General features: G+C 46.4%; 1 protein-coding gene across 3 annotated transcripts in view; it reads left to right on the top strand.

The window, feature by feature from the left end:
* The window catches only part of LOC140717406 (SLAM family member 5-like), a 50185-nt gene that overhangs the window by 5313 nt on the left and 19900 nt on the right, over positions 1-24972 (top strand). For all 3 annotated transcript variants that reach the window (XM_073030953.1, XM_073030952.1, XM_073030951.1), the window contains exons 2-3: positions 12532-12852; positions 23101-23388. In XM_073030953.1, coding sequence (XP_072887054.1) covers positions 12532-12852; positions 23101-23388 — 609 coding nt within the window. The remainder of the gene's footprint in view (positions 1-12531; positions 12853-23100; positions 23389-24972) is intronic.

Raw genomic sequence — 24972 nt, 5'->3', positions numbered from 1 at the left:
GAGAGTTATTGATGGTGCATCAATTTTATTAGCAGCAATTTTAAAACATGGAGAGCATTTTACGACCAGACAGATTGGATCTCGACCCACAATCCCAGGAACCCGTCGACGCTTTCGAACTCTGGCTAGCATGCTTTGAATCGTACCTGGAGGAGATTCATGTGACCGATCCTGCCACAAAGCACAGGGTTCTCCTCTCCTGAGTCAGTCCAAGGGTTTACTCCATGATCAGAGACCAAACGTACTACCAGGGTGCAATGGATGCCCTCAAAAGACAATACCGGAGGCCGGTGAACACCGTCTACGCAAGACATCGCTTAGCAACATGGCGGCAGCGGGCCAGAGAGTCAGGCGCTGAGTTTGTCCGGGCCCTACAGACACTGGTGCGGGCCTGTGACTGCAGGGGATTGATGGCAGAACAGCATGCGGAGCTGCTAGTAAGAGACGCCTTCGTTACGGGGATCAGGTCAGTGTATGTAAGCCAGCGGCTGCTGGAACACGCCGATCTCACCTTACAGTCGGCGATCGAGCTGGCCGACACGCTGGAGGCTGCTCTGCACAACGCTGATGCTGTCCAGGCGCGCGATCTCCCGCCGGCCCCGTGGACGTTGCAGACCTCGCAACCCGCCGCTGCCAGTCCTGAGTCCACAAACTTCCCGAAACCGACCACAGCTGCTGCCAGTCGCAAGTCCGCACAATGTTACTTCTGCGGACTTGAAAAGCACCCCCGAAAACACTGCCTGGCCCGAGAAGCTATCTGCTCCAGCTGCGGAAAGAAAGGCCAGTTTGCCAAGGCATGTAAGTCCAAACCACAAACGGGGTCGAGCAGTGCCGCGTGCGAGGCATGGGGGCGGCCATCTTTGTCGGCGCCACCTCGCCTCGCCTCCGACCCACGGGTGCTTACCGGGCACCAAGACGGCGGTTCAACTCTGGTCTCCATAACCCTCGACCAAAGTGCTCCACACCAGCTTGCAAGGTCAATGATGGACATCCTGGTGGAGGGGCACAGGACTAGCTGCCTGTTTGACACGGGCAGCACTGAGAGTTTTATTCACCCGGACACAGTGCAACGCTGCGGACTCGTGACACAGCCGGTAAGCCAGAGGGTCACCATGGCTTCTGGATCGCATTCCACAGACATCCGGGGGCGGGGGGGGGGGAGGGGTTGTGTAGCGACATTGGTGGGGCAGGGCACAGAATATCGGGACTTTGCGTAACTGGTCATGTCTCAACTGTGTGCCCCTGTGCTATTGGGGCTCGACTTCCAGAGCCACCTGAAAAGTGTGACAATGGAGTATCACTGGCCCCTCCCACCAATCACTGTCAGAAATCCTCAGTTTTGTGGGACTTCATCATATACCCCGCTACTGACCACACACACACATCCCACCCAACACCATGTCAACAGCCGTGCTACTGACACCATTTGCAGCCTCTCCACCCTCAAGATCCCTCCCCCACCGCTGTTCGTCAACTTGACCCCCCGACTGTAAACCTGTGGCAACTAAAAGCAGGAGGTACAGTGTGGGGGACAGGGCCTTCATTCAGTCAGAGGTGCAGCGGCTGCTCAGGGAGGGGATCATTGAGCCAAGCACAAGTCCTTGGAGGGTCCAGGTGGTCGTTGTTCAGACCGGGCAGAAAAATAGGATGGTCATGGACTATAGCCAGACCATCAATAGGTTCACGCAGCTTGACGCGTACCCCCTACCCCGCATCGCGGATATGGTCAACCAGATAGCTCAGTACAAGGTGTACTCGACCATAGACCTGAAATCCGCTTATCACCAGCTCTCCATCCGCCCAGAGGACTGCCCCTACACCGCCTTCAAGGCGGGCGGCAGGCTTTATCACTTCCTGCACGTCCCCTTCATTGTCACAAATGGTGTCTCTGTCTTCCAGCGGGAAATAGACCGGATGGTGGACCAGTGCCAACTGAAGGCCACGTTCGCATACCTGGATAACATCACCATCTGTGGTCACAACCAGCAGGATCACGACACCAACCTCCAATGATTTTTCCAAGCGGCCAAAGCTTTTAAACTTACCTATAACAGGGACAAGTGTGTGTTCGGAACCACCGGACTCGCTATCCTTGGGTATGTTGTGGAGAACAGGGTCATTGGCCCCGACCCCAAACGTATGCGCCCCCTGTTGGAACTCCCTCTTCCCATCACCCTCAGAGCCCTCAAAAGGTGCCTGGGTTTCTTTTCCTATTATGCCCAATGGGTCCCTCACTACGCAGACAAGGCCCGCCCCCTGGTCAAGTCCACCGCATTTCCCCTCTCTGCCGAGACCCACGCGGCCTTCAGCCGCATTAAAGGGGACATTGCCAAAGCAATGATGTATGCGGTGGATGAGACCATTCCCTTCCAAGTAGAGAGTGACGCCTCCGATTTCGCGCTTGCTGCTACCCTCAATCAGGCAGGCAGGCCGGTAGCATTCTTCTCTTGTACCCTTCAAGGCCCTGAAATTCGGCACTCCGCGGTGGAGAAAGAAGCCCAGGCCATAGTGGAAGCTATTAGGCACTGGAAGCACTATCTCACCGGCAAAAGGTTCACCTTGCTGACCGACCAGCACTCAGTTGCGTTCATGTTCAGCAACCAACAGCGAGGCAAAATCAAAAATGATAAAATTTTGCGGTGGAGAATCGAACTTTCCACCTACAACTATGATATCCTGTACCGGCCTGGAAGGCTCAATGAGCCCCCTGATGCCCTATCCCGGGGAGCGTGTGCCAGTATGCAGCTCGACCAGCTATACGCCCTCCATGCACATCTTTGCCATCCGGGGGTCACCCGATTTTACCATTTCGTGAAAGCCCGGAACCTGCCTTACTCTCTTGAGGACATCAGGTCGATGACCAGGGACTGTCAAGTCTGCGCTGAGTGCAAACTGCACTTCTACCGTCCCGAAAAGGCACAACTTATCAAGGCCACCCGCCCCTTTGAGTGACTGAGTGTTGACTTTAAGGGCCCCCTTCCCTCCACCAACCGCAATGTCTACTTTCTCAACATAATCGACGAGTACTCGTGGTTCCCCTTTGCTATCCCCTGCCCCGATACCACTGCCACGTCCGTCATAAAAGCCCTGCACCAGCTCTTCACCCTGTTCGGATATCCCTGCTATATCTATGTTGATAGAGTGTCCTCGTTTATGAGTGACGAGCTGCGCCAGTACCTGCTGGCTAGGGGTATTGCGACTAGTAGGACCATAAGCTATAATCCCCGGGGCAATGGACAGGTGGAGAGGGAGAATGCCACTGTGTGGAAGGCCACACTCTTAGCCCTTAGGTCAAAGGGGTTGCCGGTCTCTCGCAGGCAGGAGGTCCTCCCCGAGGCACTCCACTCTATCCACTCCCTGTTATGCACGTCCACCAATGCCACCCCTCATGAGCGACTCTTTTCTTTTCCCAGGAAGTCTGCCACTGGGACCACCCTACCAGCTTGGCTGATGTCCCCAGGGCCAGTGCTGCTCTGGAAACATGTGAGGAGCAATAAATACTCCTCGATGGTCGAGAGGGTTCACTTACTTCATGTGAACCCCCAGTATGCCTACGTGGTCTTACCTGATGAGCGGGAGGACACGATCTCCGTCCGCAACCTGGGGCCCGCAGGAGCACTAGACCCCTACCCTGAACACTCCACGGTGACTATGAACCCTGTACCCACTGATGTATATACCCACGAGACACCGCGCACACCAAGCCCTGTACAGACTCCTCACGACGCTCCTATACCGGGCGCCTCGCACATGCATGAGGGATTACTGACGCATAATAGGCTGACACCTCAAGTCAGGCCAGAGCCAGCACAACCACCGTCACCGGTACAATCACCACCGTCACGGGTGCAATCACCACCGGTGCTACGTAGATCGCAGCGACAGACTCGACCGCCTGATAGACTTAACCTGTAAATATACTTGTAAGAATCTTCGCACCGTGGGGACTCTCTTTTAAAACAAAGCGGGGGGGGGGGGGGGTGAATGTGGTAGACTATGTATACCTGTCTGGACACGTCCCTCAGCTGACTGCTCCTGTGGCTCCTCCCACAGACCCCTGTATAAAGGCGATTGGAGGCACTGCTCCCCCCCTCAGTCTCCGAGATGCTGTGCTCCATTTTGCTGCTAATAAAAGCCTATCGTTCACCTCCCGTCTCTGAGAGTTATTGATGGTGCATCAGTTACATGGTGGGTAAATGCCATCTACCCGATGTTCAGGAGGGTCAGTCTATCGTATCTGATGTGACTATTAGCTACTTGAACAAGAAATGCGTAGGAAATTGCGGAAATTAACGGTATACTGTACAGTTGGATTGGAGCTGGCAACATGGCCGCTGTACGCGGCACCAGCTGGAAGTTGTTCACAATTCTCCCAGTGAGGCCTCACCAGTCCCTCATACAGCTGCAGTATTACATCCTTGCTTTTCCATTCTAGTCCTCCAGAAATGAATTCTCACATTACTTTTGCCCTCCTCACCACTGACTCAGCCTGAAATTTAACCTTTAGGGAATCCTGGCACCAATTTTTTTGAAGCACAGAGGTAGTCACTATTATCCTTCGCCTGTTCTTTCTATGTCTTGTGCTCCCTGAATTTGGAGACACATTTCTCTGCTCTTTTCATGGGATTCATCTGACCATTTTTTGCATTTCACATCTACATTGAATAACTACAGAGCCAACCTGTTGCTAATTCTGGACCGGCTGCTCAACGGTGTGGAAGGGATGCAGAAGTACGGGAGAGTGGGCCAGGACCCTTCCAAACCCAGGAGCTGGGACCAGCTGCAGAGACGTTTTGTGGGAAAGGAACATGACAAGGATGTTGGGTGGATTGGAAGGATGGTTGGAAGAGGCATGGGAGGGGGGGAAGACAGGGGCAGAAATGAGTTAGCAGGCAACATTAGTCAGACACCCTGGCCCTGGCTCTTTGTCTCTGGTGAGACAAAGACTGGAGCAGCTGGCCGTGAGAAACTTTGTCAAATGCTTTTCCATGATCCATGTAAAGAATATCCACTGCCCTATCCTCATCTGTTACACCATAAGATCATAAGATATAGGAGCAGAAGTAGGCCATTTGGCCCATCGAGTCTGCTCGGCCATTCCATCATGGGCTGATCCAATTCTTCTAGTCTTCCCCACTCCTCTGCCTTCTCCCCATATCCTTTGATGCCCTGGCTAATCAAGAACCTATCTATCTCTGCCTTAAATACACCCAATGTCTTGCCCTCCACAACCGCTCATGGCAACAAATTCCACAGATTTACCATCCTCTGACTAAAGTAATTTCTCTGCATCTCTGTTCTAACTGGACGTCCTTTAATCCTGAAGTTGTGCCCTCTTGACCTAGACTCCATGGGAAATAACTTTGCCATATCTAATCTGTTCAGGCCTTTTAACATTCGTAATGTTTCTATGAGATCCCCCCTCATTCTCCTGAACTCCAGGAAATACAGCCCAAGAGCTGCCAGACATTCCTCATACGGTAACCCTTTCATTCCTGGAATCATTCTTGTGGCTCTTCTCTGAACCCTCTCCGATGTCAGTCTATCCTTTCTAAAATAAGGAGCCCCTCCTCCTCCTATCTTTGCATCGCCGGCAAATTTAGCCACAAATCCATTAATCCTATAGTCCAAATCACTGACATATATCATAAAGAGCAGCGGTCCCAACACCAACCGCTGTGGAACTCCACTGGTAACCAGCAGCCAGTCAGAATAGGATCCCTCTATTCCCACTGTCTGTTTTCTGCTGAGCAACCAATGCTCCACCCATGCTAGTAATTCCCTGTAATTCCATGGGCTCCTATCTTGCTAAGCAGACTCATGTGTGGCACCTTGTCAAAGACCTTCTGAAAATCCAAGTACACCAGATCCACTGCATCTCCTTTGTCTACTGTGCTCGTAATTTCCTTAAAATTGCAGTAGGTTTGTCAGGCAGGATTTTCCTTTCAGGAAACGGTGCTGGTTTTGGCCTATCTTGTCATGTGCCTCCAGGTACACCATAATCTCATCCCTAACAATCGATTCCAACAACTTCTCAACCACTGATCTCAGGCTAACTGGTCTATTGTTTCATTTCTGTTGCTTCCTACCCTTCTTAAATAGTGGAGTAACATTTGCAATTTTCCAGTTATCCAGTACAATGCCAGAATCTATCGATTCTGGAAAGATCATTGTTAATGCCTCCGCAATCTCTCCAACTACTTCCTTCAGAACCCAATGGTGCATTCTATCAGGTCCAGGAGACCTATCCAACCTCAGACCATTAAGCTTCCTGAGCACCTTCTCAGTCATAATTTTCACTGCACATCCTTCACTTCCCTGACACTCTTGAATGTCCAGTATGCTGCAGATGTCTTCCACTGTGAAGACTGATGCAAAATATGCATTCTGTTCCTCTGTCATCTCTGTGTCTTTCATTACAAAATCTCCAGTATCATTTTCTATTGGTCCTATATCTACCCTTAACTCTCTTTTACCCTTTATATACTTAATAAATCTTTTAGTATCTTCTTGGATATTAGTCACCAGATTTCTTTCATGATTCATCTTTTCCTTCCTAATGGCCTTCTTAATTTCCTTCTGCAAGTTTTTAAAAGTTTCCCAATCCTCTATCTTCCCACTAGCCCTGGCTTCCTTGTATGCCTTTTCTTTTGCTTTTACTTTGGCTCTGACTTGACTTGTCAGCCACAGTAGTGTTCTTCCATTCGAAAATGACTTCTTATTTGGAATATATCTGTTTTGCACTTAACTCATTTTTCACAGAAACTCCAGCCATTGCTACTCCGCTGTCCTTTCTGCTAGTGTCCCTTTCCAGTCAACCTTGGTGAGTTCCCCTGTCATGCCATTGTAATCTCCTTTATTTCACTGACATATCGACACATTGGAATTTAGTTTCTCCTTCTCAAATTTAAAAGTGAATTTGATCATTTTGTGATCATTGTTCCCTAAGGGTTCCTTAACCTTAAGCTCTCATATCACCCCTGGATCACTGCACAACACCCAATACAGCACAGCCAATCCCCTAGTGGGCTCAACAACAAGCTGTTCTAAAAAGCCATCTCTTAGGCATTCTACAAGTTTTCTCTCTTGAGGTCCGGTACAGGTCTGGTTTTCCTAATCCACTTTCATGTTAAAATACCCAACGATTATCATGACATTGCCCTTCTGACATGCCTTTTCAATCTCCTGCTGTAATTTGTAATCCACATCCCGGCTGCTGTTTGGAGGCCTGTATACAACTGCCATTAGGGTCCTTTTACCTTTTCCAAATCTTAACTCAATCCATAGAGACTCTACACCTTCTGATGCTATGTCATTCCTTTCTAATGACTTAATAATACTTCTTATACACAGGGCCACACCACCCGTACTAACCTATCTTTCCAAACTTTCCAATACAATGTATATCCTTAGACATTCAGCTCCCAATGGCAGCCATCCTTTAGCCAAGTTACAGAGATAGTCACAATGTCATACTTGTCAATTTGTGCTGAATTTCAAGATCATCCATTTTATTTTGTTATGCTGCGTGCATTCAAGTACAACACTCTCGATCCATTATTTGTTGCTTTTTGTTTTAACTGCACCACCATTCTATTGCCCTGTAACTCATCACACTGGCTGTGATTAGGCCTCATCTCCTGCCTATTCTTGCTATCATCTCTGTTGCACGCTATCTTTTGATTTATTTCTGTTTTCCCCTTCCTCAGCCCTATCACTCTGGTTCCCATGTCCCTGCCAAATTAGTTTAAACCCTCCCTAACAACTCTATTAAACCTGCCTGTTGGATATTGGACCCCTCTGGGTTCAGATGTAACCCATCCTTTTTGTACAGGTTGTACCTCCCCCAGAAGAGGCCCCAGTTATATTCATAATCTCTAAACAACTCAGTGCTCATTTTCTCTATTCAGCTGCTGGGTGTGAAAACTGGGAAGTCATGATGCAGCTATATAAAACTTTGTTTGGGCCACATCTGGAGTATTGAGTGCAGTTCTGGTCGCTGCATTACAGGAAGGATGTGGAGGCTCTGGGGAGGGTGTACAAGAGGTTTGCAAGGCTGTTGCCTGGATTAGAAAATATGAGCTATGAAAAGAGCTTGGACAAAGCTGGGCTGCTTTCTCTGAAGTGACAGAGGCTGAGAGAAGGCCTGACAACAGTATTTAATATTATGAGAGGTATGGGTTGAGTGGACTGTCCTTTACCCATGGCGGAAATGTCAAACACCTGACGGCAGAGCTTTAAGGTAACGGGGAGAAAGCTTAAAGAGAAGTTACAAGGCCAGTGTGGTGGGCTCCTGCAACGTGCAGCCAGGTGATGTGGTGGAAGCAGACATGATAGTAACATTGAAGGGACATTTAGACAGACACATGAATCAATGGGGTAGAGGCTGATGCACTGTAGACCATGTGCAAGCAGATGGGATGAATTAAATTTGGCACAGATATGGTGGGCTGCAGTGCCTGTTCCTGTGCTGTACTGTTGGATGCCCTAGGAGGCTTTCTCATGAATTTCCCACTACTGGCTACAATTTCCTGTTTGTCCGTGTTGTGTTTCTTATCAAAGGAGCAAAAGGATGCATACGATCATAAGAGATAGGAACAGAATTAGGTCATTTGGCCCATCAAGCTGCTGATTCCATCATGGCTGATTTACTTTCCCTCCCAGCCCCTTTCTCCTGCCTTCTCCCTGTAAACTCTGACACCCTTACTCACTAAGAACCTGTCCATCTCTACTTTAAATATACACAAGGACTCCTTCATTGGGAATCCTGTCACCCAGGACATGCCTCTTCTCATTGACTTCAGGGAGGAGGTCCAGGAGCCTGAAGACACCACTCAATGCCTCAGGAACAGCTTCATCCCCTCCACCATCAGATTTCTGAATAGACAATTACCCCGTGAACACCACCTCAGTATTTTTTTCTCTTCTCTGTTTTCTTTTTTGTGCTACTTATTTACTGTACGTTAATGTTAAATACATTTCTGATTGTAATTTATAGTTTTTTAAAATTACAGTCTGTATTGCAATGTACTGCTGCTGCAAAACAACAGATTTCACAACATATGCCAATGATACTAAACCTGATTCTGATTCTGATCAAGACGGTCCATATTCTTCAGCCTCCAGTCTACAGTGGACTCGATCTGGATCCAGATTTGCAGATTACCCCATGGACTCAATCTGGATCCAGATTTGCAGATTACCCCATGGACTCGATCTGGATCCAGACATGCAGATTACCCCATGGACTCGATCTGGATCCAGACTTGCAGATTACCCCATGGACTCGATCTGGATCCAGACATGCAGACATTGGTCTTCCGATTATCCCAGCAGACTCAGATCAAGACATGCAGATTAACCCAGAGATTCATAGATCTGGGACTCCAGCTGACAGGCCCCTAATTCTGGAATTTGACTGTTAGGCCTCGATCCTCAGCATTGACCACAAGGCCCCACTGATCACTGAACTCTGGGCTCGACGATGACAGGACCCTGAATACTAGGCCTTGAACTCTGGTCTTACCGATTTGCAGACCCAGGGGTCATTGGTTGCCATTCCTCCTGCTCATGCAGAACTCCGTCTCTGAAACCTGCCAACCATCTGGCGACCTTGCGAGTGCTATCAGCCGTCGTCCACGTTGGTCTGCTGGTCCAACAGTCAGCTTGTCTTGCTGTTGTCTGCTGTCTGTGTCGCTGTCCTTCAATTGTACAGCAGAGACTTAAGAATCTGGCCTCTCCTCCAAGCCCCCTAATTCCCCTGCATCCCTGTTCCTAAAACCCAAAACAAGCCACAACTTCCACATAAATCTCAGCTCACTGCTATCTTGAAACATCATTTACAAACTTGGCCACAAAGCCGTCAATTCTGTCATCCAGGTTGTGAACACATAACTGGAAAAGTAATGAACCCAACACTGACTCCTGCGGAATACCAGTAGACACCGGCAGCCAACCAGTAAAGCCCCCATTTATTCCCCACTCTTTGCCTTCTGCCAGTCAGTCAGTCTTCTATCCATGCTACTACCATGGAAATCTGCCCTGTTTAGTAGCAGAGTCATCAGGAAAGACTTTCCTTCAAGGAAACCATGTTGACTTTGGCCTATTTTATCGGGGGATGTTACTGGGTTTGTGTGAGAGGTTACAATAGAGGGAAACAACAGGGAATGGGATTGATAAGATTACACAGACTTGGTGGACCAAATGGCCTCATTCAATGTTATGAGAAACATGTGACAATAGGAACAAATTTTAGAACAGGGCCACTGACTGTGTCCCAAATCCAAACATGAACAGAGACCAGAGAAGGTACGTGTGATTCACATGTTGAAAGTGTTCCCTGGTTGAAAGGATGTAAAGTCACCAGATAGACCAGTGCTCCGAGGAGGGGGAGTCAGATTCCAGGTGTGAGGGATGGAAGATCGTCTACTTCTTCTCCTTATTTTAAATATGCTTCCACTACTAATCTGTGTGTGATTGGAGCCTGTAATTTATATTATGATAATGTGTTTTGGGCCGACTGAGTGATCTGGTGCTTTTTCTGTCTCTGAGGGAATTTGGCGTGATTGAAAATAGAATGTGCGGCCTAATGGCAGAGCACAAACCCATGATAGGCTCCAATTCTCAACCAACTCACCGATTAAAGTGTCGGGCAAGGTTCAGATCAATGAGAGTGAGGGCGGAAGGCGAGTGGGTGATCAGCTCAGTTTGCCTGTGTGTGACTGGACTCTCTCTCTCTCCCTCTCCCCCAGAGGTTTAGACCTTGGGCTAGGTTTAATCGACACAGTTTGTGGGTTGGACTCTGTAGTTCATGGTATATTTGTTTCTGGTTACTCTTTTTATTGCTGTTTTGAGTGATTTTGATTTTGGTGACCAGCTCTGTGGCCTGCAGTCAATGAACAACACAGTGCTAAATTGAACTGAACTGAACTAAACTGAACAGTCCGAGACTGTTTCAAGGACTCTGTGGTTCGATGTTTATTCACTCATTTTTTTACCGTTTGTACGATTTGTTCTTTTTTTGGTGCATTGGGTGTTTGATGCTTTCTTTGAATGGGTTCCACGATGTTTCTTTGTTTCGTGGCTGTCTGTGAGAAGACGGATCTCAGGGTTGTATTCTGCATACAAAAGTTGATAATAAATGAGCTTTGAAACTTTGATTGGAGTCAGTGGGCAAAAGCCAGTCCTTTCTTGGTTGGGCAGATTCTGCATGTGGTGTTCCAGGGTGGGGGCCGGGAGTCAGCTGACACAGTGGAGTAGGGCACAGTTGGTAAATGTGCTGATCACACACCCAGCTCCAGAGTTGGTTGTGAAGAGGGTGTCAGGGACTACAAGGGGCAGATTCCCTGGGTGGGGAAGGATATAGTGTGGAGTCTGATGTGGGATCCGAGCAGGGTGGGGAGAGGAGGGGAGGATCGAATAGGAAAGAGAAAGAGGAGACACTGGCAATGGCTCGGGCTCTGAGCTGAGCTGAGCTGAAATGGATTTTCGGGACTGCCTTCAAAGACCTCATCTTTCCAACTCTCAGTCATGAGGGAAGAGGATGTTGTCACAGAGGTAACAACCTGAGCTCGTCCCACTCTGGGGTAGTGTAGGAACAGTCTGCACCAAGAACACGCTGGGGGTCCTGGGCCGAGGACCGGTGGGGAAGGGAGGTTCCTGTACGCAAGGTGAGAGGACCCCAGCCTCCCTGTAACATTGGGCAGCCCCACCTTCAGTCTCTCCCACACAAGCAAGAAAAACAAACTGCTGGAGGAACTCAGCTGGCTGAGCAGCATCTGAGGGGGCAGAAGGATGTTGGACATTTCAGATCAAGACTCTGCAACAGAGCTGAGAGCATCGAGGGGAGAGGGCCAATGAAAAAGGGGAAGAGGGAGGGGTGAGACAGGGGCTACCACCTGATTGGTGGAGCCAAGGGAGGAGGGGATCATGGTCCTGTGGCACCGGACTGTCCAGCTTCTCCGTGTGGGGTTCTGAGGTAGAGGGGAGGGCTTCTCACAGACAGAGTCTCACTGGAACCCACCTCATCACCTGTCATGAGTCATCCAGACGCCAGAGAGATTCAGACAGTGCAGTCTGGGGAGGGGTGATGCCCCCTGTGGGACATTTCCCAAAGGTGGTTCAGGTTGTGATGAGCCACCTCTGGAGGAGGGTTTAGGGACCCGGGTCCAGTGATAGTTCTGACTGAGTGGTGGCCACCTCCAGTCTAATCACTCTCTCTCCTGACCCCTGCACACCCTCTGTGTGGTGTTTCCCAGTGTCAGCCCCCCCAAACTTCCCAGGATATGACTGTGCACACCCCCCACCCCTGGCTGCAGGCTGTAACTTTCTCCCTCAGGGATGGTTACAGAGAGTCTTCACTCTGTTCCCCACCCCCATGTGTGATGTAGGATCTGTGGGCCAGCTCTCTCACATTGCTGGGAGACAGACGATGGGCCGTATGGCCTGTTGCTCTATCTGTGATTCTCACAGCTCTGATTCCTTCACCAGTCACTGAGCTCATCTGCTGACTGTCTCCTCTTGTCTCCTCAGCTGGGACTGGAGCTTCCCCGACCACTGTGAACGGAACTCAGGGACGGTCGGTCTCCTTACCGTCTGGGATCCCAGACAGACCGGACATTGCTGAGGTTGATTGGAATCGGGTATCACCCAGAACCACGATAGTGAAGTACTCGAAGGGGAGCGTTACCTACTTCGGTACTGAGGAGTACAAGCAACGGATAACTCTTCATCCCGGGAACTTCAGTCTGGAAATCCGTGATCTACAGAGAAATGACTCCGGTGATTATGAGGTGATCTTTGCAGCAGGTTCAGGAGCTGAAAATAAATCAACAGTGCGACTGGAGGTGTATGGTGAGTGAGACACTGCGGAGGGGCCCGGGTTTCACCAGTTCCTAAAACACTCCTAATAATGGGTGAGGGCAGATCCTGTGTGTTTCCCTGTTTACTGAACCGCACTGACTACCCGTGTCTGGAGCTGGGCTCACGGTCCCAGTGTAGTGAGCCTGGAGGATACACCAGCCCCATCCACCGAGGCTGAGTCAGGAGCCGGGAGGGATCGAACCAACAATAGGGAATCTCATGTATCTGAGACTGAGGGAGCTCAGCACACAGGGAAAATGGACCTGGTGTGAATGGGCTGAACAGTCTGTATCTCTGGGTCACAGTTACACACTCTATCCCCAGGTCAAAAGTCTGGTGTGTCATGTTAAGGGATCCCAGTTATCCCATCTGCTTCCCAGGACACTGTTTGTTAATTCCCCAGGCTGAGGTCTGAGCTCAGCAAGGTGTTTATTCCTCAGCCTTCATGCTGTGCTGTGCTGAGTGAGACCCTGTGTATTCATTACACTGAATATAGTGTCCCAGTGAGTGACACAGCACACTCACACACAGCAATATGGTTCCTGACTCAGAGACCTCCATTGGCCGGGGTTGACTGTGGATGTTACATCCTAGCTGTCTAGATACACAAGTCCTGTTGCCCATGTAACAAGCTCTCTATGCATCTGATAAACCCAAAGGAACGGCAATGACTGATACAGTTTGGCACCAGCAGCATCACTGGGGTTACCAGACATTAAACTCAACTGCCTTAGGGACTCCAGCTCCATGTTTTTCCCTGAAGCCTTCCCCACGAGTGGGTATAGTTGTAAAGCCATGGAGGTCTGAGATCAGAGTTTTCTTTCTCCATCTGCCCGAAGCCACTGGTTTAACCCGCTGAAGTAACCTACTTTTACCCCTTTTCCTGTCAGTAGAAATGGTTCCACGGAGCTTTGTAGCTAAGCCACACGTGAAGGTCAGGAGCTGGACTTAGTTGTCAGAGGTATTTGAGACACACACCATTGGGAGAATTTCATAGGTAGTGGGAGCTTATCCCCACTACCAACCCCGGCCATAACAACCTTAACAACTCACAGCTGACTCACTCCTACAGTAATTCATCATGATGTCAAAATGTTTTCTTTACGCCCTCTTGTTGCCTGTTTCCAATCTGAACAAATGTACCACAGCCTAAGATCTACTAGTTAGTAGGTTAAAGTTCAAAATACATTTATTATCAAAGTATTTTTCTTATGTGCATCCTTTAGGTTCATTTCCTTACAGGCAGCCACGAAACAAAGAAACCCCAATAGAACCCATTAAGAAAAGACAATCAAACAAACACCCAATGTGCAGTAAAGAAAAAGAAATCGAGCGAACAATAAAAGTAAGCAAATAACATTCAGAACTGAGGATCCTGAAAGTGAGTTCACAGCCACGAAGCTGGGCATCACTGAAGCTGATCCAGGAGCCTGTTAGTTGTGGGCTGCGGCCAGAGATGAGTAAATCTCACTGTGCAGCGTGGTGAACACTGGCCTGTACCTTACCTTTGGCCCCGACACCCTGACCTTTACAACCTGGCCGGCAGGAAAATCATCCAAACATCAGCTGATTCCTCACTCTTGGACAGGGTGCTGCTGTTTACATACACCCTCGGGTCCGGGCCTCACAGCCGCGATTTGACCCGAACCCAACCTTTCCCATTCAGCCCAGCACTTAAATCGGTCAAACCTCGTGTCTTCCTTCACTCTCGGGCCAAGACCCTGACACTTCAATACAGTCAGAACTAGAATCAGATTTAACAGCACCAACATATGTATGTCTTGAAATATGTTAACTTTACAGCAGCAGTACATGGTAACACATGATAAATATAGAGAAAAAACTGAGTAACATTAAATATATACATGTCTGTTAAATAGTTAAGTTAAAATAAGTAGTGCAAAGTAACAGAAATAAAAAAGTAGTGAGGTAGTGTTCACGGGTTCAATGTGTATTTACAAATCGGATGGCAGATGGGAAGAAGCTGTTCCTGAATCACTGACTGTGTGCCTTCAGGCTTCTGTATCTCCTTCCTGATGGTAACAGTATGAAGAGGGCATGTCCTGGGTGGTGGGGATCCTTAATGATGGATGCCCACCTTCCTAGGGTACCACTCCGTGAAAATGAGTGGTACCCATGATGAAACTGACCAATTTTACAAATTTCTGCAATTATTTTGATCTTGTGTGGTAGCCCCCCCCCACCCCTGCCACCCCCCATACCAGACGGAGATGCAGCCAGCCAGAATGCTCTCTGTGGTGCATTTGTAGGTTTTTGAGTGTTTTAGTTGACAAACCAAATCTTTTCAAACTCCTAATGAAGTAAGTATAGTCACTGCCTTGCCTTCTTTATAGCTGTATCGATATGTTGGGACCAGGTTAGATTCTCAGTGATATTGACACCCAGGAACTTGAAACTGCTCACTCTCTCCACTTCTGATCCCTCTTTGAGGATTGGTGTGTGTTCCTTCGTCTTACCCTTCCTGAAGTCCACAATCAGCTCTTTGGTCTTTCTAACACTGAGTGCAAGGTTGTTACTGCGACACCACTCGACTAACTGGTTTATCTCACTCCTGTATTCCCTCTTGTCACCACCATCTGAAATTCTGCCAGCAATGGTTGTATCAACAGCAAATTTGCAGATGCTGTTTGAGCTGTGCTGAGCCACAATGTCATGGGAGTGGAGAGAGTACAGAAGTGGACAAAGCACACATCCCTGAGGAACGCCAGTGTTAATTGTCAGCGAGGTGGAGATGTTGTTTCCAATCCACATAGATTGTGGTTTTCTGGTCAGGAAGTCAAGGTTCCGGTTGTAGAGGGAGGTACAGAGGCCCAGGTTCTGTAGCTTTTCAATCACTACTGTGGAAATGATGGTGTTAGACACGTAGCTATAGTCAATAAACAACATCCTGACATAGGTATTTGCATTGTCCAGGAGATTCAAGGCTCTGTGGAAAACATTTGAGATTGTATCTGCCGTAGACCTATTGTGGCGATAGGCAAATTGCAGTGGGTCCATGTCCTTCCTGAGACAGGTGTTGAATCTGACCATAACCAGTCTCTCAAAGCATTTCATCACTGTAGATGTGAGCACGACTGGACGACAGTTGCTGAGGCAGCTCACGCTACTCTTCTTGGGCACTGGTACAATTGTTGCCCTTTTGAAGAAAGTGGGAACTTTCGATTGTAGCAGTGAGGGATTGAAAATGTCTTTGAATACTCCTGCCAGTGGGTTGGCACAGGTTTTCAGAGCCTCACCAGGAACTCCATCAGGACCTACTGTCTTGCAAGGGTTCACCCTGCTGAAAGACAGCTTGACATTGGCCTCCGAGTCAGAGATCACAGGGTCACCGGGTGAGCAGGGATCCTCACAGCTGTAATTTTATTCTCCCTGTCAAAGCGAGCATAAAATGTGCTGAGCATGTCTGGTTGTGAAGCGTTGCCGCTATTCATGTTATTGGGATTCACTTTGTAGAAAGTAAAGTCCTACAATCCGACTAGAGTTGTTGTACATCCGATGTCACCTCCAACCTCGTTCAGAATTGTCTCTTCACTCTTGAAATAGCCCTCTGCAAATCATACCTGGCTTTCTTGTACAGGCATGAGTAACCAGACTTAAATAGCATCAATTCAGACCCCAGCAGATGACAAACCTCCTGGTTCATCCACGGCTTTTGGTTTGGGAATGTACTGCAAGTTTTCGTAGGCACACACTCATCCACACAGGTTTTGATGAAGTCGATGACAACTGCAGCATACTCATCTAGATTCAAAGGTAAATCCCTGAATACAGTCCAGTTACCGATTCAAAGCAGTCCTGTAGGTGCTCCAGTGCTTCCCTTGTCCAAACCTTCTTGGTCCTCACTACTGGTGCTGCAGTCTTCAGTCTCTGCCTGTACTCAGGGAGTAGAACTACAGCCAGGTGATCAGACTTTCTGAAGTGTGAGTGTGGAATAGCACGGTAGGTACTTTTGAACTTAGTGTAACAGTGGTCCAGTGAGTTATTTCCTCTGGTACTGCAGGTGACTTGTTGACAGTAATCACTTAGTGACTTTATCAAGATAGCCTCTGCTTTTGGGAGGCTTGACTGACAGAGTATAGTGAACCCGTCTATTTGAATCACTGCATCTGGCATGGAAAGGGTTAATCAAGATTCCATAAAACAAACAAGAGAAATTCTGCAGATGCTGGAAATCCAAGCACACAAAATGCTTGGATGCAAAATGCAGGCCAGGCAGCATCTATGGAAAAAAAGTACAGTCAACGTTTTGGGCCGAAACCCTTCCCAGGACTGGAGGAGGAAATTTCAAAGGTGGGGGGAGGGGAGAGAGGACACAAGGTGCCACGTGAAACTGGGGGAGGTGAAGTAAAGAGCTGGGTGGTTGATTGGTGAATGAGATGCAGGGCTGGAGAAGGGGGAAGTCTGACAGAAGAGAACAGGAGGCCATGGAAAAAGAAAAGTGGGGAGGAGCACAAGAGGGAGGTGATGTGCAGGGAAGGAGATAAGGTGAGAGAGGGAACAGGGGAGGGGCCATTACCGGAACTCTGGGAAATCAATGTTTATGCCATCAGATTGGAGCCTATCCAGACAGAATATAAGGTGTTGTTCCTCCTACCTGAGTATGGCCTCATTATAACAGTAGATAGACATATTGGAATGGGAATGGGAAGTAGAATTAAAATGGGTGGCCACTGGGAGATCCCACTTTTTCTGGTGGATGGAGCATAGTTGGTCGGCGAAGCGGTCTCCCAATCGGGACTTGCTGATATACAGGAGGCCACACTGGGAGCACCGGACACAGTATATGACCCCAACATTCGCACAGGTGAAGTTTCTCTTCAAGTGGAAGGACAGTTTGGGGCTCTAAATGGTAGTGTGAGGAGGTGTAGGGGCAGATGTAACACTTGTTCCATTTGAGTGCCAAGAGAGAGATCAGTGGGGAAGGACAAATGGACAAGGGAGTCGTGTAGGGAGCGATCCCTGCGGAAAGCAGAAAGTGGGAAGGGGGAGAATTGGTGGTGGGATGTCGTTGGAGGTGGTGGAAGAGCTGGAGAATTATGTACTGGAAATGGAGGCTGGTGAGGTGGTAGGCAAGGACTAAAGGAACCCTATTCCTGACAGGGTGGCAGAAAGATGGTTTAGGAGCAGACATGCGTGAAATGGAAGCGATGAGGTTGAGGGCAATGTTGATAGTGGAGGAAGGGAAGCCCCTTTCTTTGAAAAAAGAGGACATCTCCTTCATTCTAGAATGAAAAGTCTCATCCTGAGAGCAGATGAGGTAGAGATGGAGGAGATGGAGAAATTGAGAGAAAGGGATTTCTGATTTTTCGAACTTCTGGTAATGGAAGTTGCCCTCTCCTTCACTGGTCTCCATCCCTTTTTCCTTCTCTCACCTTGCCCCCTTGCCTGTCCATCACCTCCCTCTGGTGCTTCTCCCCTCTTACTTTCTTCCATTGCCTTCTATCCCCTCCTATCAGTCTCCCCCTTCTCCAGCCCTGTATCCCTTTCACCAATCAACTTCCCAGCTATTTACTTCACTCGTCCCCCTCCCGATTTCACCTATCACCTTGTGTTTCTCGCTCCCTTCCCCACCTTTTAAATCTATGCCTCATTTCTTTTCTCCATTCCTACTGAAGGGTCTTGGCCTGAAACGTCAACTGTACTCTTTTCCATTGATGTCGTTAAATCGATATGCATTGCATGAAGTTTTAAAGGTGACGTGTGCATTAAAAATCCTCGCTACCGCTGAACAATTCACTCTGTATGTTCTCAAGAAACAGTCTTAAATCAAGAACCTGGAGACGGACAGCATCCTTGTACTTCTTTCTCCCCTCCCCCACCTTCTTGCTTGAACTTCTCATCTTTTTTTCAGGCCGGATCAGAATCAGAATCAGGTTTATTATCACCGGCATGTGACGTGAAATTTGTTAACTTAACAGTAGCAGTTCAAAGCAATACATAATCTCGGAGAGAGAAAAAATAATAATACATAATATAATAATAATTAAACAAGTAAATCAATTATGTATATTGAATAGATCAAGAAACGTGCAATGACTGAAATAATGTATATTAAAAAAAGTGAAGTAGTGTCCAAAGGTTCAATGTCCATTTAGAAATTGGATGGCAGAGGGAAGAAGCTGTTCCTGAATCGCTGAGTGTGTGCCTTCAGGCTTCTGTACCTCTTACCTGATGGTAACAGTGAGAAAAGGGCACGTCCTGGATGTTGGAAATCCTTAATAATGGACGCTGCCTTTCTGAGTTACTGCTTCTTGAGGATGTCCTGGGTATTTTGTAGGTGATTATCCAAGATGGAGCTGACTAGATTTACAACCTTCTGCAGCTTTTTTCAGTCCTGTGCAGTAGGCCCTCCATACCAGACAGTGATGCAGCCTGTCAGAATGCTGTCCATGGTACAACTATAGAAGTTTTTGAGTGTATTTGTTGACATGCCAAATCTCTTCAACCTCCTAATAAAGTATAGCCGCTGATTTGCCTTCTTTATAACTACATTGATATGTTGGGACCAGGTTAGATCCTCAGAGATCTTGACACCCAGGAACTTGAAACTGCTCACTCTCTCCACTTCTGATCCCTCTATGAGGATTGGATTTACCTTTGGTTCTTTCTTTAATCTCCCAGTTTAGTTATTTTTCAGGATATAAACTGAACCGACATAAAAGTGAACTATTTCCTTTAAATGACCTAATGTCATCAAATGCCAAATTTCCGTTCAAAGTTGTTACAAGTCAATTTACATATTTAAGTGTAACAATTACTAAAAACTTCAAGAATTTATTTAAAGAAAACTTAAACCCCTTATTGAATTATGTGAAAAAGATGCTTTCTAAATGGTCCCCTCTTTCTTTATCCCTAATTGGCAGAATTAATTCGATTAAAATGAAGATTCTTCCTAAATTTTTATATCTTTTTCAGGCCTTACCTATTTTTATTCCTAAGACGTACTTTGATTCTTTAGATTCAATTTTAACATCTTATATTTGGAATAATAAACAAGCTCATTTAAGTAAAGTTTACTTACAAAGAAATAAAGAGATGGGTGGACTAGCCCTACCCAATTTTAGGTTTTACTATTGGGCTGCCAATATAAGGAATATTACTTTCTGGTCCTATTATATTTATCGTAAAGATTGCCCATCATGTTAATTCTGTAAAAAATTCCTCTATTGTCTCTCTTCTTGGATCATACTCTTCTTTTTCAGCAAATAAAACAACAGATAACATAATTGTTAAGCAAACTTTAAGGATCTGGTCTCAAATTAGAAAATTTTTTGGTTTAGCGAATTTTTCATTATCATCTCCCATTCTCCTTAATTATTTTTTTATTCCTTCCATGACTGATAAAGTCTTTAAAGATTGGGATGAATTAGGTATTAAGTGTTTTTGAGACCTGTTTATCTCAGGATCTCTTGCTTCATTTGACCAATTGTCAAATAAATTTGCACTCCCAAAATCACATTTTTACAGATACCTTCAAATTAGAGATTTTCTATGTTTCCAATTAGCTACTTTTCCTTTTGGTCCTGATAAAAAATTACTGGACGATCTTTTAAATTTAAAACCTTTTGTTAATGGTTCTATTACGGGTATCTATAACTTGTTGATTGATTCTAGACAAGACTTTTTAGATAAAATAAAAAAACCTTGGGAGGATGACCTAAATTGTCAGATTTCTGATGATAGATGGAATAAAATTCTTAAACGGGTTAATAAATCATCTTTCTGTGCTCGTCATTCTCTTCTACAATTTAAAGTGGTTCATAGAGCTTACATTTCTAAACAGAAGCTGTCCAGTTTTTACCCGAATGTTTCTCCACTTTGTAATAAATGCAACTCTGCTGATGCCTCTTTAATTCATATATTTTGGTTTTGCCCTACAATTGAAAAGTTTTGGCGGGAAGTATTTCATGCCTTCTCTCAACTTTTTAGGGTCCAATTTGACCCAAATCCCCTTACTGCCTTGTTTGGTATTATTGCAAATGAAGATATAACTTTAAATACTCCTAACCTACAGGTTTTAGTTTTTACCTCTCTTTTAGCAAGAAGAGCAATCTTGCTTAAATGGAAGGAGTCTACCCCTCCTACACATCTTCAATGGCTACGTGATATTATGTCTTATTTAAATTTAGAAAAGATCCACTGCTCAGTCTTAAATTCAAAACAATCTTTTTATGATATTTGGGGACCTTTCCTAAATTACTTTTCCAATTTATAAAGTTTAACAGTGCACAGACTTTTATGTATATTTTTATCTTCTCTTCTTAAGTGAATATGTTTTTTTTTCTAATTATCCATTGTCATCCATCAGCTTTTTTCTTTGGTAGTTGGTAGGGGGTTGACTTTTTTATATATATAAAAAAAATGTCTTTTATGATGTATGACCTATCTTTAAATTTTTGATTACAGAGTGGTATACCTTTATGTATATAACATTTTGATCAATTTTATTACAATATATGAATGTACACAAGTTATGTTGAGATGTATCTATGTGTTGCACTCTGTAAATCTTTTTTTTTCTTCTGAATAAAAATATTGTAAAAAGAAAGAAAGGATTGGTATATGTTCCTTCATCTTACCCTTCCTGAAGTCCACAATCAACTCTTTCATCTTACTGACGTTGAGTGCCAGGTTGTTGCTGTGCCACCATTCCACTAGTTGGCATATCTCAATCCTGTATGCCCTCTCGTCACCATCTGAGATTCTACCAACAATGGTTGTCTCAGCCCGAAACATCGACTGTTTACTCTTTTCCATTGATGCTGCCTGACTTGCTGAGTTTCTCCAACATTTTGTGTGTGTTGCTCAGATTTCCAGCATCTGCTGATTCTCTTATTTGTGTTTTCCTTCCATTGGCTTTGGCTTATCTGGCTGACCAGTCTGATGAAGGGTTTTGAGCCGAAACATCGACATTCAATTTCCCTCCATAGATGCTGCCCGACCCATTGAATTCCTGCAGCAGTTTGTGTGTTGTGCCAGATTTTCAGCATCCGTCATCTCTCTTGTGATTCCATCTGGCTAACCTGTGTCAGCCTCTCATTGCACCGAGCCCTAAGCAAGCAAAATTTCTCTATTGCTCTTCCAGCAAATATGTACCACTGTCTGTCAGTTGATACTGTCTGACCTACAACATCTGGTGTGACTACACCTTGGAGCATCTGTAGTCTTGACTCTCCCACGAAGTACTTGTGCCTCGTCACTCTCTGTTCAACTCGAACCAGGGCAATATTTATTTATTTTCATAGCTGCTGCCAGACCTGCTGAGTTCCTCCAGCTTTTTGTGTATGTTGCTTTGGATTTCCAGTACCAACAGACTTTCTCCGGTTTATACACCAGAGATCTCAATGTTAGAAGCAAGGTACCAGCATGGATAGAAGATTGGCTGACTGGCAGGAGTGTGGGAGTGGGGACAAATGGGGCCCTTTTCAGGAAGGCTGTCAGTTTAGAGTGGAGTTCCTCAGGGTACAGTGTTGTGACCACAAATTTTCACTTTAGACATGAAGACATTTCACTTTAGAATGAAATGGTTGAAGGAAATAGAGTCATGGAGTCATAGAACGCTACAGCACCAAAAGAGGCCCTTCAGCCCATCTAGTCCATGACAAAGCAGACTGGTCCCATTGACCTGTACCAGACCATAGCCCTCCACACCCCTTCTATCCATGTACTTATCCAAATTTCTCTTAAAAATTCAAATCAAAATTGCATCCACCACTTGTGCTGGCAGCTCATTCCACACTCTCATCACCCTCTATGTGAAGAAGTTTCCCCTTGTGATCCCCTGAAACACAATGGTATTTAAAAGATGGTGTTATCACCAAGTCTATAGCCAAAACCAAGATAGGTGGAGGGACAGCTCAAACTGTGAATTCACTCTTTTTCAGCATTACACAATGGTTTAGTAATTTTACCAGAGCACAGGTTCTACCTGGGAAGAGAATTCAGACATTGGAGGTGCAAAAGGATTTGGCAGTCAGAATTCATTTAAAGTTAACTTTGAGGTTATTTATGTTTAACTTCTTAGTTGAGTCAGTCGTAAAGTGGCAAAAGAGGTATATGAGCAGAGTACACTTGGGAATTTTCTCCAGCAGGAACTGAAGGGTGAAGGAAAGGTTAAACTGGTAGGTGGAAATGAACTGGGATCAGTTTAAAGTTTACTTTGATCCTCAAGGGGTCCACGAGGATCTCATTTACTCATCTTTCATCTCTCCATCACAGAACCTGTGTCAGGAGCAAACATCACGGTTCAGAACAATTCTGGAGACTGTAACTTCACCCTGACCTGCTCGGTGACCTCGGGTGACAACACCAGCTTCAGATGGCTGAGGGGCGGAGAAGCTGTGGTGAATGACATCACCCTTAACCTCTGGGGACATGGAGAGACCTTGGAGATTCATCACACACCAGAGAGCGAGGACGTTGTGTACAGGTGTGAAGCCAGGAACCCCGTCAGTGTGGACACAGCTCAGATCCGTTTGCGGGAGATCTGTAAACCGCACACACCTGGTGAGTATCAGAGGAAGACGTTGGGATTTAGAGAGGATGGTGGTTACCCTGTCCCAGGAGTGAGTGAAAGGACAGAGTAGAGGACCTTCAGTCTGAATCTATCCTGCTCTCCGACACTATCTGGCCGGGTACTGTAGAGCAGGGGTTACTAACCTTTTTTATGCCATGGACTGCTCCCATTGAGGATTGAGAGTTGTTGTACTATCAAATCTGAGAGCTAATGTGTTGGAGGAGAAGTGAAGATGGCGGTGTAACGCAGCGTGCAGCGGCCACTCCAGGATGAATATCTGTTATCTGTCTAGTAGGATGCCGTGTACAACCCTGATTTGATGGAGACGGACATGAAAAGCACGGAGGAACATCTGGTGAACTTCTGAAATGCCTGTTTCGATGCTGCTGCTACTGTGTGATTGAAAAATCTCCAGAGAGGCAGGCCCCGAATCCTCGGCTTTGCCTGTTGCTTGGCGGCCGGGGCCGGGGTCGAAGTGCTCGGCAGAGACGGTGCTCGGTGCTCGGTGTCGGAGGGCTGGTCGGAGGCTCGAAGTTTTCGGACGGACTCAGAGTTGGCTGTGGTCGGGTGCTTCCAGGGTGCTGAATCGGCAACTTTGTAGCACTGGAGCCTCATGGCTGGAAGAGTTTTTCTTCCTTCTGCCGTCTACGTGAGATGATGGGCTATCGGGGACTTTGAGACTTTTTTTTTACCGTGCCCATGTTCTGCTCGTATCAAATTACGGTATTGCTTTGCACTGTTGTAACTATATGTTATAATCATGTGGTTTTTGTCAGTTAGTCTTGGTCTGTCTTGTGTTTCTGTGATATCATACTGGAAAAACATTGTCTCGTTTCTTAATGCATGCATTACTAAATGACAATAAACGAGGACTGAGTGTCCTCATAATCTAAAATCTAATCTAATGTGTTGGAGGAGATACAAGCCAGTCATTCAGGTGTGAAAATGAAAAGATTGGCTTCAATCTTTATCTGGTGGTCCAGGTACATCGGCAGATTGAGTGGGTGACCATGGCCTGTACAGGTTGCCAACATATCCAGAAGATGCCAAGAGCAGCGCACCTCCACGCTTGGGAATGGCCTGTATTGCCCTTGCAGTGGATTCATGTGCATTTTGCCAGATTGCTCATGGGCACAAAGTTCTTGGAAGTGGTGAATGCAGCTACAATGTGGCTAGAGGTGTTCTCAATAGCCTCCACTACAGACTCAACACTGTTGGTCTATTGAGAAGCCTCTTCACAAAGACTGACAAAGTGTTCACTTGGGCTCCACAGGAGGCAAGTGCAGAAATTGCCGATGCCCTAGCAGAGATATTTAAAACATGGTTAGTGATAGGAGAGGTACCAGACAGGAGGATACAATGTTGTTCCACTATTTAAAAAAGCCACTGAACAAATATCAAGGAATTATAGGCCAGTGAGTCTGACATCAGATGTGGGAAAGTTATTGGAAGGTATTCTAAGGGACTGGTTATGTAAATATTTGGATAGACAAGGACTGATTACGGATAGTTGGCATGGCTTCATGCATGATAGCCTATTTTTATAGGCTCCATGTACCTATCTAAGAGTCTTT

Source organism: Hemitrygon akajei, chromosome 27, assembly GCF_048418815.1.
Source record: "Hemitrygon akajei chromosome 27, sHemAka1.3, whole genome shotgun sequence".
Classification (NCBI taxonomy): Eukaryota; Metazoa; Chordata; class Chondrichthyes; order Myliobatiformes; family Dasyatidae; genus Hemitrygon; species Hemitrygon akajei.
Note: the sequence above shows the minus strand (reverse complement) of the source record. Positions and strands in the feature narration are given on the sequence as shown.